Below are 13,453 nucleotides of genomic sequence, written 5' to 3' on the forward strand. Positions count from 1 at the left end.
AACAATCACCCCTCATCCCTCCATCACTTCTCAAACACCCACGCAGAGATGCAAGATGCAACCATCATTTGCTGTGTGTGTCTCCCTTTTTCCCCTTCTTTTCTCGCTAACGTCGAGCTGCAGTGCAGCTGTCAGAGGTTCCCGCTCCAGCATGAGGTAATGTCTACAATTAATGAAAGCAGTGAGGAGAAGCCAGCGAGAATATACATTAACTATGACATGAGAAAAACGAAGACCCAGCTTAAATGCCTTGCTAAATCTCAAGGCACAGAGCCAGGTGGATTCAAACCCAGGCCCCTCAACAGTAGCTGTGAGGTGACAGCGCTCGGCTTACGGCCCAACGGCCAATGCAAATAGAACTCACTGTTCCCAGAGAGAACAACCAAGCTTAAAAGGTCACAAAAGTCACGTCACATGAAAGTTTCTAAAATTACTGGCATGTGTCTAAGTAGGTGTGAATAAATCATGACTTTAAGCCTTGGCTGTGAGGTAACAGGGACAAAGGACTCCTCAGACACCGAGGAGCAAGGCGGCGGCTGAGACCCACCTCCCAGCCCTCTATGTGGGACTGCCATTCCTCCAGGATCTCCAGCTTCTCCATCTGCCTCTTGGCCTCGTTGATGCTGGAGCACACGGCCTTCATCACCTGCAGGGACTCCTGCACCAGGGCGTAGTCGTTGTGCTTCTTAGGCGTCCGCTTCAGCAGCTCCTGGGAGCGTGAGGGTGACAAATGGAGAATTAGGATTCAAGACATCCCCTCTCAACACCTGCCGCTGCCTGTTAGGGACTGTTTCCAGGGGGTTACAGAGAGTTTGGGTACATTTATAGATCATAACAAGATGAATGACATGAGCCGGGTCGGCTTAGCAACTCAGGCATGCCTTTGAACGTGTGTTACATCTCGCTCTAGGACATGGAAAATATGAGGCCAACAACTGGACGTGCAGGTATGAAAGAGGCCAGCTAACGCACATCTGGGCAGCGGAGGTGATGATCGGCCTGGTGTTATTCCTGCTACGTGGCTTTGCCAAGGAGTACGAGAGCGGTGTTTCATTAGCAAGGGAGAGGCTGACGCGAATGCGATGGGACAGCCCTAACTCGTGACTGGTGGCGGATGCAGAGGTGGCCCAGAGTGCGTGGTTCCTCCATAACGCTCGCATCGCACGCATGCACGCGACCTCACTCACTCTGAGCAGCAACGGGTACTTGCAGATCCGCTGAATGGGAGCCACCAGGTAACCCTCCAGAGGGACCTCTGTGTTTTTTCTGCCTCCCAGCAACATGCAGTTCTGAAGGAAAGAGAAGAAAATAAGACTGAACTCAAACACCAGTGGGTCTATAAAGGCAGGACTCTAATGGAGCCTGTAAGATTGAACTGTAATAAAGTTATGATGAATTAAAAGTATTATTTGCCAGGAGGGACATTAAATAGTGGAACTGGACTATGTTTCTATTATATGTCAGGTTTATTGCTTGTCAAACTGAGATTGAAATAATTTACTCTTAGCTGCATTTGTTTCACAACTTTTCAGATTTTTCAATACTTAATGAATAAATCATTGCATATTAAAAGTGATTAAATACCTGTTGGCTTCAACACAAGCCAGTATAAATGTACTGTATAGACAAAACGTCACCTTCAGCTCAGACCAGTGATCAGTGGCTCGTACATGTTATGAGCCCCGCAGCTATTTTTCATTCTCACATCACTCTCACCTGAATTTCAGACGAGGTGTTGATTTACAAGGTGACCAACAAGCCATCTTTATAGGAGTCACCAGGCCAAAGGTTTAGTGTGGGTTAGTGGGTTTCCCCTCCCCAGGTCGTCACATGACCTTGAAGGTGACTCCAGATATATTAGCTGCAGGTTACAAGGTAACGCAAGACAGAAAAGGCCTTGATGGAAGTCGAAGACACCAAAAGGTCAGAGCTGTAGAGGCCCTGTTAAATCAAAGTCTAATCAAAATTAACACCGGTGCCTCTTGCATTGAAGCCGCACGTGAACAGAGGTGCTGCAAACACAGCTGTGTGATCGCTTTCACGGGTGTGCGTTTAATTTCTCACTCCGTCAATTACAATCTAAGAAAAGGTCACACGCCTCAGTGCAGAACCAGCCAAACAATACAAGTCAGTCTGTGGCCGCCGTGTGGTTCTCCTGGGTGCGTAGCTCTGCTGTAGATCTCAGCTTCAAAGCAAGTTATTTTTACGGGAGCCTTAAAATGTAAGGAGCGATGGGGTGTAATGACACAAGTGTGTCTGTTAATCTGTCAAAGCCTGAGGAAAAAAGTGAGAAAAATGACTGTATACAGCAAACTGTGAGGAAGGTGACACACACACACACACACACACACACACACACACACACACACACACACACACACACACACACACACACACACACACACACACACACACACACACACACACACGCGCTTGCTCGCTCGCTCGTGGGTGTGTAATCATCTTTTGTTCTAGCATCACGATGCTCCCCTGTGGAGGTGAAAGTTTCGGGCACAGGAAGACAGAGTCCTCCCACACATCGCTCAGAGTCACCTCAGCTGGACGTGGAGTACGTGGCTTCACACGGTCCACGTGAGAGCGAGTGCATCAGAGCGTGGGGCAGTCGTAAGCAAATCAAAGCTAGCGCGTCTGCATCTGGAGCCCTTCTCACCAGTAAACACGTTCGGACGCTCCTGATCTTATTCAGCTCCAGCAGCAGCCTCTGGGCCTTTTCGTGGTTCCCACAGTATTCATCATAGATCTGGAAACGGCTCCTCTGCAGGAGCCAGAGAGAGACAAAGTATGAACAAGGTGCAAAAGGAACTAATATCAGACGAGAGCGTAAGGAGACAAAGAAGAAAAAGAAAGCAGTCATTAAAGAAGCCTAGAATTCATAGTGGGTAGTATTATTCTCCACTCTTCATAAGAAATATGTTAGAGATATTACGTATATGAATAGAAGAGCCTAAGAAGCGTCTGACTAAGGCACCACTTTTTGAACAACCCTGAAAAGTATTTGTTTGCCTTTGGGAACGGGTTTTGCTGCTGTCCAAAGGGGAGGAGGAGGTCTGCAGGCCTGAGTCACACAGGTCCACTGTCCAGCTGGCTCAGCTTTTACTTAGGACAGGATCCTGAGATAAACCTTTTTAGATTAGATTTTTAGAGCATTAACAAATCACCGCAAAGAAGGAAAGTGCCGAATAAGAGGAGCCAGAGACGTTTGTGCTGCGTTATCTCTGGAGACGTACCGTCCCTCATGACTGAACTACTGTGCGGAGGTGAGTCATGGGTTTTTTTAGCTGTGCTCCGTACTTTTGTCAACGTTGTCATATCGTAAACCTCACGCTGCATCTAAATCATCTCTGATTCACCTGTATCAACCGCGGCTCAATGCTGCTGGCCCCTCAGAAGGAGAGTAAGATTTATTAGACTGGAGACCTATTACATGCCAGTGTGCCTCAAGGCCCCGCTTCAAAAAAAGCTCCATCTATAACTGGAGAGGGCTGTTTATCAAAGCCCTATCAGGCAAACCACACACGTGCACGCTCGCCGCGGCGCGATAGATGAGTGCAGCTCGTAAAATAGGAGAGATTTAACTACGTTTACAGACTTTAATGGAGGAAGGAAGGAGTATTATTACCGTAGCAGGTGTTTATGCAAGAGCTAAAAGAGCTCGGGACAGGAAATGTCGCATAAAGGCAGCAAAGCTGTGCTTACGAAGTGCAAGAAGCAGCGGCCGACTTCGTGGTGAGCGTGAGGGTCCGGCTGCAGCAGCTCCTCCACCATGGACAGGAAGTCTTTGTGCAGTGCCAGAATCTCCTCGATGTTGGAGAATAAAACCTAGGAGTTCAAAAACACACACACACTGAACTGTCTCGCTTACAACCAGGCCTCGTGGTTTTGTGCTTTACTGTAAATACGCTGTCACATTTAGGATCGTCCCAAATGGATCATCTTAGTGATTAACAGCTCCAGAGTCATGATTGAGGTTTTTTGTTGGAATGTCGCCGTGAAATATTTCTCTTATATGGATTTCAAACATTATAGGGCACACATGAAGAAGGTAAAAGAGAAGAAGAAGAAGACAGTAGAAAACGATGGAGAAGAAGAAGAAAGAGAAGTAGAAGAAGAAGAAGATGAAGGAGAAGAAGAAGAAGAAGAAGAAAGAGAAGTAAAAGAAGAAGAACAGCTGCCATAAACAGTAACAGATTGTATACTGTGTCTTCATGTGGTGCTGACATCTGTCTCCTTTCATGACACCGATGATGCCGGATGGAGAAATGCGTAAGCTAGTTATAAAATAAATCCATGAGAAGCAGAAGTCTTTAATTATGACCATACCCACAGAACTCCGTCAGTGCTCTTATAATCTGAAAGGCTGGATGTCGTATGCCGTCTCGGCGACGTCACAGCCCGTCGCCGACCAATGACCCCTGTTATCTAAACTGGCCTCTGTACAGCGTGTTCCTAAACAAAACACGGCTCGTGCAGACGTATTCCAAAACATGGGACGTGCAGCAAACATCCACTGGATGCGTGTTTACCTTCGGCAGCAAGCAAAACTCACTGAAATAGATGCACCCCCGCTGAGAGAGAGCAGCAGACCCTGTCCTCCAGCTGGAATCATTTATATATAGATTATATTTACAGCTGCTTCCTGCATCGCCCACTCATTCTGTCTCCATTCAGAGCTTGGCTATTTTAAGTTGAAAGGCCACAAAATAAGACACACACTTTATTTAGGTTTCCTACAACTTCCTACAAGTTAATAGATTAACATCACATCAGCCTCACCTTAACCGTTTCCTCCGTGACGTTCTTGTCGATTTTGGTCGCTGCATACTGGTTGAGACGATGTAGGAACACCTGGAAGAGAGCAGAGAGGAAAGGCAGCGGTTAGCGCTCCAACAGGCCCCGGGACTGAAATGCATTATGGGAAAGGACTGCTCGTACTCTCACGCGGCCAGAAACAGAAGACGACTTTTGCGGCTTTGTGAGCAGCTGTGACAGCTGCTAAAGGAAAATGTTAACTATAATGGTGGTCACCTGGCAAAACACCGCTTTTCTACTGGATGTTAAAAATAACGTGTGTTTGGCACCAGAGAGGGGATGTTGGGAGTCTGGAGATGTGAGTTTTGAGAAAATGGGCTGAAAGTGCTGGCTCCTTATCTCTCAAGAGATGCTCGTTCCCAGGCTGCCTCACTCCACAGGCCCTCAGCCGCCCATTTAATGCTTCAGGGCACTTTGTGAGAATGTCAAATTAAGAGAGGTGAGCTCTGAATGCATTCTTAAACTGTGCCTAAAGAGGCATTAATCATTTTGCGAACCGCCTGATAGAGAGGCTTTAAAGGAGACGTCCATCACCAGCTACCAGACAAGAATCCTTATGTTTGTGCGTTAATGCTTAGAATACGGTTAACAGAGTAACGGGCAGGAATCAAGTGTTAGTAGCGAGCTCTGGGGAAAACAAATTAGTGGCATCGCTCTCTGATTTGACTGACGTCTGTTAGGAACTTCACTCCAGGGGAGATGTGATGAAATCCAGAGCAAGACTTAAAAATCTAAACTTTTATAAAAATATAAAAGTTAATGAGAACGCAGCTCTGAATGTTAAGCTTCGTCAAACAACAACACCAAAGCCCCCAGTGTTCACAACGCTGTCAAATAAGAACGAGAACAAGCGTCCTTGGTTTTGTCTCAACGTGTGTTTTCATTTCCCATGTCACACTTTCCCATTTTTTTCCATCCCCCAAATCACGTTAGAGGCAATAACTCAATCAAGATGAAAGTAAGTAAAAAATTGAAAGGTAAAACAAAGCACGCACAGAACTTGGTTTTTATTATAACCTGTCTGCGAAAACATCGTACGATTCATGACAGTGAAGGTAGATTAACCAAATGAAAGGGAAGCGAGGGAAAAATGTTTGCCTAAAAATCCGTCTGACTCCAACTGTGTCCATCACAACACAATTTTAACCATAGAGTTCCCACAATTCAGTGGGGCTGTCAAAACTCCATTCTGTACTTAATCAATAGCCTGTCACGGCTCCCGCTGATCCTCAAATAAAACCAACGCCACACGACAGACGGCGTAATAGGCAAAAACGTGCTGACGTGGAAAAGCACACAAACTGCTGGTGTAGCGCGACAACAGCCGTCGACCGCAGCTCCCCAAACGCTCACGGGGCGACGCGACGCGCTGAAACGCGGCTACATCTGTATTTGCAGTTGACCCCGAGCGCCGGCATCCCTTTACTGCCCCGCTGAGGCCCGTAATGCCATCTGTTGCCCCGCGTAGCCGCACAGCAGGGGGCCTGACCCCAGCGAGCAAACACAATATAACCGCAAAGCACGCGGGCGGCTCGGTTTAACGAAGGGACGGGCCGGGAGCCGCCCCACGCCTCCGAGATCTGAAGTGAGCCGCCGAGACGTCTCATTTGATTAACTGTGAACAGATGGAAAGGTGGTGAAACTTAATCAGTGGTAACGCAGCGGAGCTAAAAGAAAAACAAGTTAAAATGATGAATTACCGAAGTCGTCTTAATCACACTGCATCAGCGTCAAGCGGCACTTTAAAAAGGTGCCGCGCGGCTGCAGCGGAGCTCGGGTTGGAAGGAAAGGGGGCTCAGATAATCAGCTCCTTTGTTGTGGGCCAACTCCACGCTGATTACCATTCTGTAGCTGCCTTCCCTCGCAACTCTGCCACTCACACGCACGCACATTAGCATCTGATTAGCAAGTCTAATATGTACAAACACGGCGCTGACTTCAACAGGCCCTCGCCGAAGCCTGACGGGGAGGATACAGTAAGAGAGGGAGCTCCCGATCGCTGATGTACGACTTCAAACAGGGGCTCATTACAGACTGCATCACTTCAAGTGACACACTAAAATAATAATGAACAGGAGACACTTCCTATAAGTGTAAAACACCTAATTAGCCTGTGTATGTGCTGCGAGACATCAGCCACACCGACTCTCAGAAATGAAAAGCACGTGCTCTGAAACTCCTTTTCGGATGCAAACGTCCACAGTTGTATGATTTCTTCATCAGCCCCTGTGATGAAGGGGCGACCTGAGCAGGGCGGCCCTTCACCAGAATGACAGCTGGCGTGAAGGGATGCGTTCTGTTCCCTGAGGCGTCTGGGTAAATGAATCACGAGCTGACTCCGACGCATCTCAGGGCTCAACAGGAGCTGATGGTGATTCACGACGTCTGGCCGGCACTTGGAACTTCCTGTGAGGAGGTCTTTAAAAAAGGGGGCTATTGTTTACTGGACAAACAGCGCTGTACAGTACAAGCGTCTACCTGTGATCGTGCACAAACAAGGACAAACGCTGAGGCTTCAAGTTGCTCCCTGAGGCCTGGGGATAATCACCCTGATTGTCAGACTGATGGCTGGAGGGGGCCACACATTAAAATCCCATTATAGTTTTCATTATTCCACAGAGCAGATGGGTGTTATGAATAGATTGGTCCAATCACTGCATGTGGCCCTACCTGTCATTAATCAACACAGGCTCACACGCTGTGGGCTAACCAAAAAAAAAGTAGTGCAAGGGAGTAGTGGAAATCACAGCTGTACAGCCTGATGCAAAAACACTCAAAAAACGTCAAGCTAAAACTGGAATCAGGTTGAGTTACGAGGCTTGATGGCAAAATTATACACCACGCCGTGACACTTACTGTGAGTGCGCAGAGTCGGGGCGAGAGTCTGGTCTAACAGCCGACGGCTGCTGCATACTCGCTGAATCAGCATTTTAGGAGGAGGGCAGCTGAAATTATGCTGTCCATCCTCTGGCCTTTCTCACACAGAGCCAGAGAGGCTGGAGGCCCGTTGCCATGGCAACGGAGTGTGTGTGTGTCGCACCGAACCGGCGCGGGACACTTTGTGAATGGAGGTTACGCAACGTCGTCTCCAGCAGATTGGAGCGATACAATCGGCGGAAAGCCAGACCGCTACCCCCCCCCCCCCATGTGTTTATCACTGTGTCAATGAAGCAGATGAACAGACGGGTTTGGCAAAAACAGAGGCCACTTGTTTCCTCAAACAAAAAGTAAACTAAAAAAAGTAAACTAGCAATGATATAACAAAGAGGACAATGATGGACATTCTTGCGCTTTAAAATAAGTCAGTAAAAGGCCGAAAGACAATGCGAGACAAGTGGAGAAGGGAATGGAAATGGGAAGCTGACAAAACATGTGGTTATCCAGCCACGAACCCAGCAAAATATCCTGCGATGGGAAAACAGGAGGCGAGACGGGATCAGATACAAACCCTCGAAAATACACCGTGAGGCTGCTCCAATGCTGCGGGAATTAGTCTGAAACTGGCACAAAGCTTCAATTCAGCGTCTGTTTGTGCAATTAGGCTAAAACCACTGGAGGACAGCACAGAAACACGGCTTTCATTTGATGTATTACATGCAAAGCAGCCACTTCAGGCCTCTGTGGGTCCACTGGTTCAGCTGAATGACTCTCTCTCCAGCTGCTGCCGCGAACGTTGGAAGTAGTAACATGACAGCACGGGTTTGAAGCAACAGAGAAAAACCCAACTCTGTATTATGTAGAAATTAATATGTGCAGGTAATTAAAGGTACAAATCCACCATCTGTTGACAACAAAAGGTCACAGTCCCAACTCAATAAACAGCTTCCACATGACAAACTAAGCACTAGACCGTGAAGACCCGCTCATTAACATACTGTACACGGTCTTCTGGGCTGTACACTGTATGTGTGTGTGTGTGTTTCCAAACAGCAAAGCTCTGCAATAAGACCAGCAGCTCGGCGCCTTCAGGCGAAACCCGGGGAACCACAGGGATCGAAGGAGCAACAAAGAAATAAAGAGGGATGCAGAGGAAGCACATGGGGGGTGGAGGGGGAGGAGGAGGGCAGCCTTGGTGGGCCTTCTTAACACGGAAGCCCGGTGGAGAGGAAACCGCTCCGTTATCACGCTTCCTGCCCAGAGGAACTGGAAGTCAACATCACAGGGTTGAAGCTCCAGAACGCACACGCTGAACTCCTCTGGGCAAGACACAGCGGAGCATCCCCTCAGAATTACTGACAAGACACCAGAGACAGAGCCGGTCTGTGATGCCGAGTTCACACCGGGGAACATCCGAACACGGAGAAAAGCCTCATTGTCCCGGTTTTCTCCTACGGTCGAAGCCTCAACAGGTCCTGGTCCCAGTGTTTCCATTTCACTGGAGCTCTGGCCAGTTCCCTCAATCTCGTCTCCCTCCGCTGGGAATGTATACAGGAAACCTCCGCTATAAATAAAGAGGGGAATGGTAATATGTCTATCTGGGGAGTGGCTGAGGCGCATCTGCGCAGCTCAGCGCAGGTTCTCTGCTTTTAATTAATGGCCAGAAAAAATAACTAGCGAGGATCCGTTCCACTGGACCTTCTGGTGAACACAAGTGGCTGCAGACGTCAGGAAATTCAGCCAGTCTGCACGAGCTCAGGGACATGACAGGAGTCAGGGAGATGAAGACGCTTCGCTCAAGACAGTAAGAGATAGTTCAACTCGCAAACAGTTAATTGCTTCAGGGAATATACAGGGGACCAACAACTTCCTTTGATGCAGCCCCAAGAACTGACTATTTATTGTTTAAAGAGTAACGTTAAATTGCCCCACTTTGAGATTATTCTGGTCCTCCCGCTGACCCTGGCCCCAAGGCTATTCTTTGAAAGCTGGAGTGGAGCAAAGCGTCTAATGAATACGTACCAACGTCTCTATCTGGCTCCTCACGTGTCTGACGCAAAATGAGCACAAATCGCTGTTCGCGGCCGTGTCAGTCTAACTGAAAACCCGACGGGCTGCGGGGCCTGTTCAATTTCACCCACCGCGGCTCCGTAAACGGAGGCATCTTCGGCGCATTCGGATCTCCTCGCTTGTGAAATTGGATATTAAGCAGCGACGCTTCCCTGCAGTAAATGAGAATTAGCCTTTAGAGGCCAGGTCTGCCGCACTCCTCCGGTTTCCCCGCGTCGCCAAGCGAACCGCTACCGACCCGCTGGCTGGCGGTTCCACCTTCCGCATCCGGTATTGATCCGTAACGTGACTGAGCAAAACTGTCTGTGTTCCAAACAGGAAGCTCAGTCATTGCTGTGTCAGGCTGACGGCTCGTGACTGGAGGCAGAACTGAATGTGCAGCTTCACAGTACTGGACAGAGTCAAGCTCATTCATACAGACTACACCTCCCATCATGCCTCCTGATATGGAGACACAGACTTGTGATGGTGAATCCACAGAGACCTTATTATACTCATTTTACAGCCCAAAGTTTTACTGTTTTGGTCCAGACTCTACTTTACTTCTACTGAAACCACCTGGTGACCAAACAACAGCCATCTATCATCACGTATGATGCATTAGCGATCAGGGGATAGAGGAGTTTATGGTTTGTTCTGTAGCAACGATGTGCAAGGAGGTTGTTGATTTATTCCCGTCTGACATCCAGTTTAGAGCAAACACAGCTAACAGTGAGAAGTTCGTACTTTAGAGTGGAAGCTTTTCCTCTAAACGTGCCAAAAGGACAATAAATTGTGTCGTGGTCTGGTTTTCATTTACAGTATGCGCAAAATCAAGGTGACTTCACACAAGCATCAGTGTAAGATAGAAAGAAAGTGCTATGGTTCCATCAAAAAGGCCCAGCAGCACCAGATGAAAAGTCAAAAGGAAACAGAGAGACGCCCGATGTCTAAGAATGAGAAACTCTGAGCTTCTGTAACTAATCCCATTATGTGCTTAATTAAATCATCTGGAGTGAAGTGGAACCTGAAACACTTGGACATACAGGACCGACAGCTGCACCCTGATAAGTGTCTGCCTCTGCCCTGCCAGTCCTCTGCATCAGGCAGCTGGTTGCGGCCAAATGGACGCTGGGACAGAACCACCCTCTGCCTCACTGGCTGAAAACACAACCGATTCAGTAAAAGGACTCACTTCTGCCCATCAACTATAAAGCTCAATGCTGCCAAATAGGCATTCGTGGCACTTTCACTGGACCTGTGGAAGCAGATGGGGAATTGTAAGAGTGTGTGTGTGTGTGTGTGTGTGTGTGTGTGTGTGTGTGTGTGTGTGTGTGTGTGTGTGTGTGTGTGTGTGTGTGTGTGTGCAGTGAAGCAGGAAACATGCCGCTCAATGTAAAGATGGGGAGGGCCAGGAAGGAAGGAAATGCTGCTTGAAAAATGGACTTTGGGACAAAAGCTAAAGAGCTCTCTCGCTCTCTTTCTCTGTCTCTCTCTCTCTCTCTCTCTCTCTCTCTCTCTCTCTCTCTCTCCAGCGTAGGGACCTGCTGGAGGCCCTCAGCACTGAGAGAAGGAAGGTGTGCAGGGCTGGAACCAAACAGATGAAGTCATGGACTAGACTGCAGGAAAATCTAAATGTGTGTGTGTTCTTTTTAAACTAATAAAAGGTTGAGACAAGCACACACACAAAAACAACACAAGCAGAGCAAAGCACCTGAGGAGGGTTTTCTGTGTGTGTACTTTCTCCTACAAACAGCGTAGCAGAAAATAAAAAAAATACTCATTTATTGGTGTTTTTCAGGAGCTGTTGTCTGAATTAGGAATTAAAATGCAAGAGCAGATCCCTGACACCGGGGACACACTCGAGGACCAAATGGCTGCAACCTCAGAGAGGAGAGACTGATCGCCTCCAGTTTGATCTTCCAGATGTGCACGAATCTGCGGCTCTCTGCAACAAGCAACTCCCAACTTACCAGTAGGGTGATGCTTAATGAGCCCTGTCTTATATGACTTGTACAGATATGAATTTTGTCTGAACCATCTCTCAGTGTCCAAGGGACTTCATCACATAGTAACTCAGTGTCCTCGCATTAACATGTGCTGGAGCAGGAAGGAGGCTTTTGCTCGAGTTCGTGTGTTCCCTTTATCAAATCAAGATGCATCAAAAGAGCTGGACGACGGCACGAACAGGACGGTCGAGCAGATCCGCAGAACAAACAGGCAGACAGGAAAGGAGTAGGAACAAAAGGTCGCGACCCGCAGGGTCATCAGCCGTCCGCCTGGAGGACATTAAGTCTCGCATCAATGGCTTCTCTCCGAACTGCCCGCGGGTGAGACGCCGGAGGCAGCGAGGAGCAGCGTGGGCCGACGCGGCCGCGCAGACGTGTGGAGTCGCTTGGAATTATGTTTGTTTTTAAAGAAAGAACACAGGTCAGACTGTAATCAGCAGAACCTGGTGTCCAGTCACCATTAGACCCCCTCATTTCAGTTCCATGTTAGCGCTGCTCAAATCTCAACGAGCGAGCGAGAGTGAGAGAGAGAGGGAGAGAGAGAGAGGGAGAGAGAGAACGAGAGAGAGAGATTGAGGACAATGATGTGCTGCTTTTGTAAAATAAACTTTTGATAGTTCGATGCTCCCACTCAGAACTAGTGCTTTTTCTTGTCACACACACTCCAAGATAAGCACTGGCGTCCACCGCTGCTGACTATCTCCAGTCTGAGCTCAGCCTGAGATAGTGACCAGCTTCCTGTGAGCCTCCCTATCACTGCTACACTCCTGCGTGTGTGGAGGGAGACGCTTTCGGCGAAAGAAACTGCTGATGCTTCCAAGATGCAATCTGCATATTTTCCCACACGAGCGTAGGTAAAGCCAAACAATAGGCCCAGTCTGCCCAGGGACAAATTGGGGTAATCATCCTCGCACTCTGTGTTGTTTTCCACTACCTTAATAGTAAAGTATGTGTGTTTGGGTCCCACGGATCAGCAGCAACAATCTCTGCTGTACAATTCAACATCAGCTGCTGCCCAAAGCCTCATTGTTCCCCAGCATTTCCCAACCTCCGAGGAATTCCTCCTCCAGGAAATATGGTTTACAAAAGCAGGCACCGAGCCCAGGCCACCGCCCCTCACCCCCTGCCCTCCTGGCAGTATCTGCTTCTCCCTTTCACCCCTCCAGCAGCATCCAGTCTACCCGCGTGCCTGCTGGTAGCCGGACTCTCCAGGATTAACCCACCAGGGGGCTGCACAGGAAGGGGTGCGTGTCGTTCCCGCTGACCTCTAGACACACTGGAACTTGGGTGGGTAGACAAAGAATGTGTCTGTGTGTGAGAGGCTTTAATGTGACCCCCCCCCCCTGACCAGCGGGGCGGTCTTTGATCATCCTGAGCATCTTCCGTGAGGACCGTCCCAATGATAAGACAGCAGGCACGGCCCTCGTGCCCCCGTATGATCACCAGCACGCAGCTAAGCTACCAAACAAGTTGCCCTTCTCTCAATCCGATCCTTCCATCACATTCCTGCTTCCTAAGGATCAGCCACTTCTGAGATAAATCCCAGTGCAAACATTGAGGGGAGATAAAAGGGAATGGCTGCATCCACCGACCTCCCCCAGACCCCCCCCCCCCACTCCCCATCAGGACAGAGGACACCACCCTTCATGTAATCGCCTCCTTCACTGCTGCACTGATTCCACTTCCAA

The 13,453-nt window shown here is 48.6% G+C and overlaps 1 protein-coding gene across 1 annotated transcript in view; it reads right to left on the minus strand.

Moving 5' to 3' along the window:
- The window catches only part of prex2 (phosphatidylinositol-3,4,5-trisphosphate-dependent Rac exchange factor 2), a 53,189-nt gene that overhangs the window by 38,629 nt on the left and 1,107 nt on the right, over positions 1-13,453 (minus strand). Inside the window, exons 2-6 of the mRNA XM_029148498.3 lie at positions 4,795-4,866; positions 3,718-3,840; positions 2,672-2,776; positions 1,188-1,289; positions 548-709 (exon numbers count right to left, since the gene is read on the minus strand). Coding sequence (XP_029004331.1) covers positions 548-709; positions 1,188-1,289; positions 2,672-2,776; positions 3,718-3,840; positions 4,795-4,866 — 564 coding nt within the window. The remainder of the gene's footprint in view (positions 1-547; positions 710-1,187; positions 1,290-2,671; positions 2,777-3,717; positions 3,841-4,794; positions 4,867-13,453) is intronic.

The sequence above is a fragment of the Betta splendens genome, chromosome 4 (assembly GCF_900634795.4).
Source record: "Betta splendens chromosome 4, fBetSpl5.4, whole genome shotgun sequence".
In the NCBI taxonomy this organism is placed as follows: domain Eukaryota; kingdom Metazoa; phylum Chordata; class Actinopteri; order Anabantiformes; family Osphronemidae; genus Betta; species Betta splendens.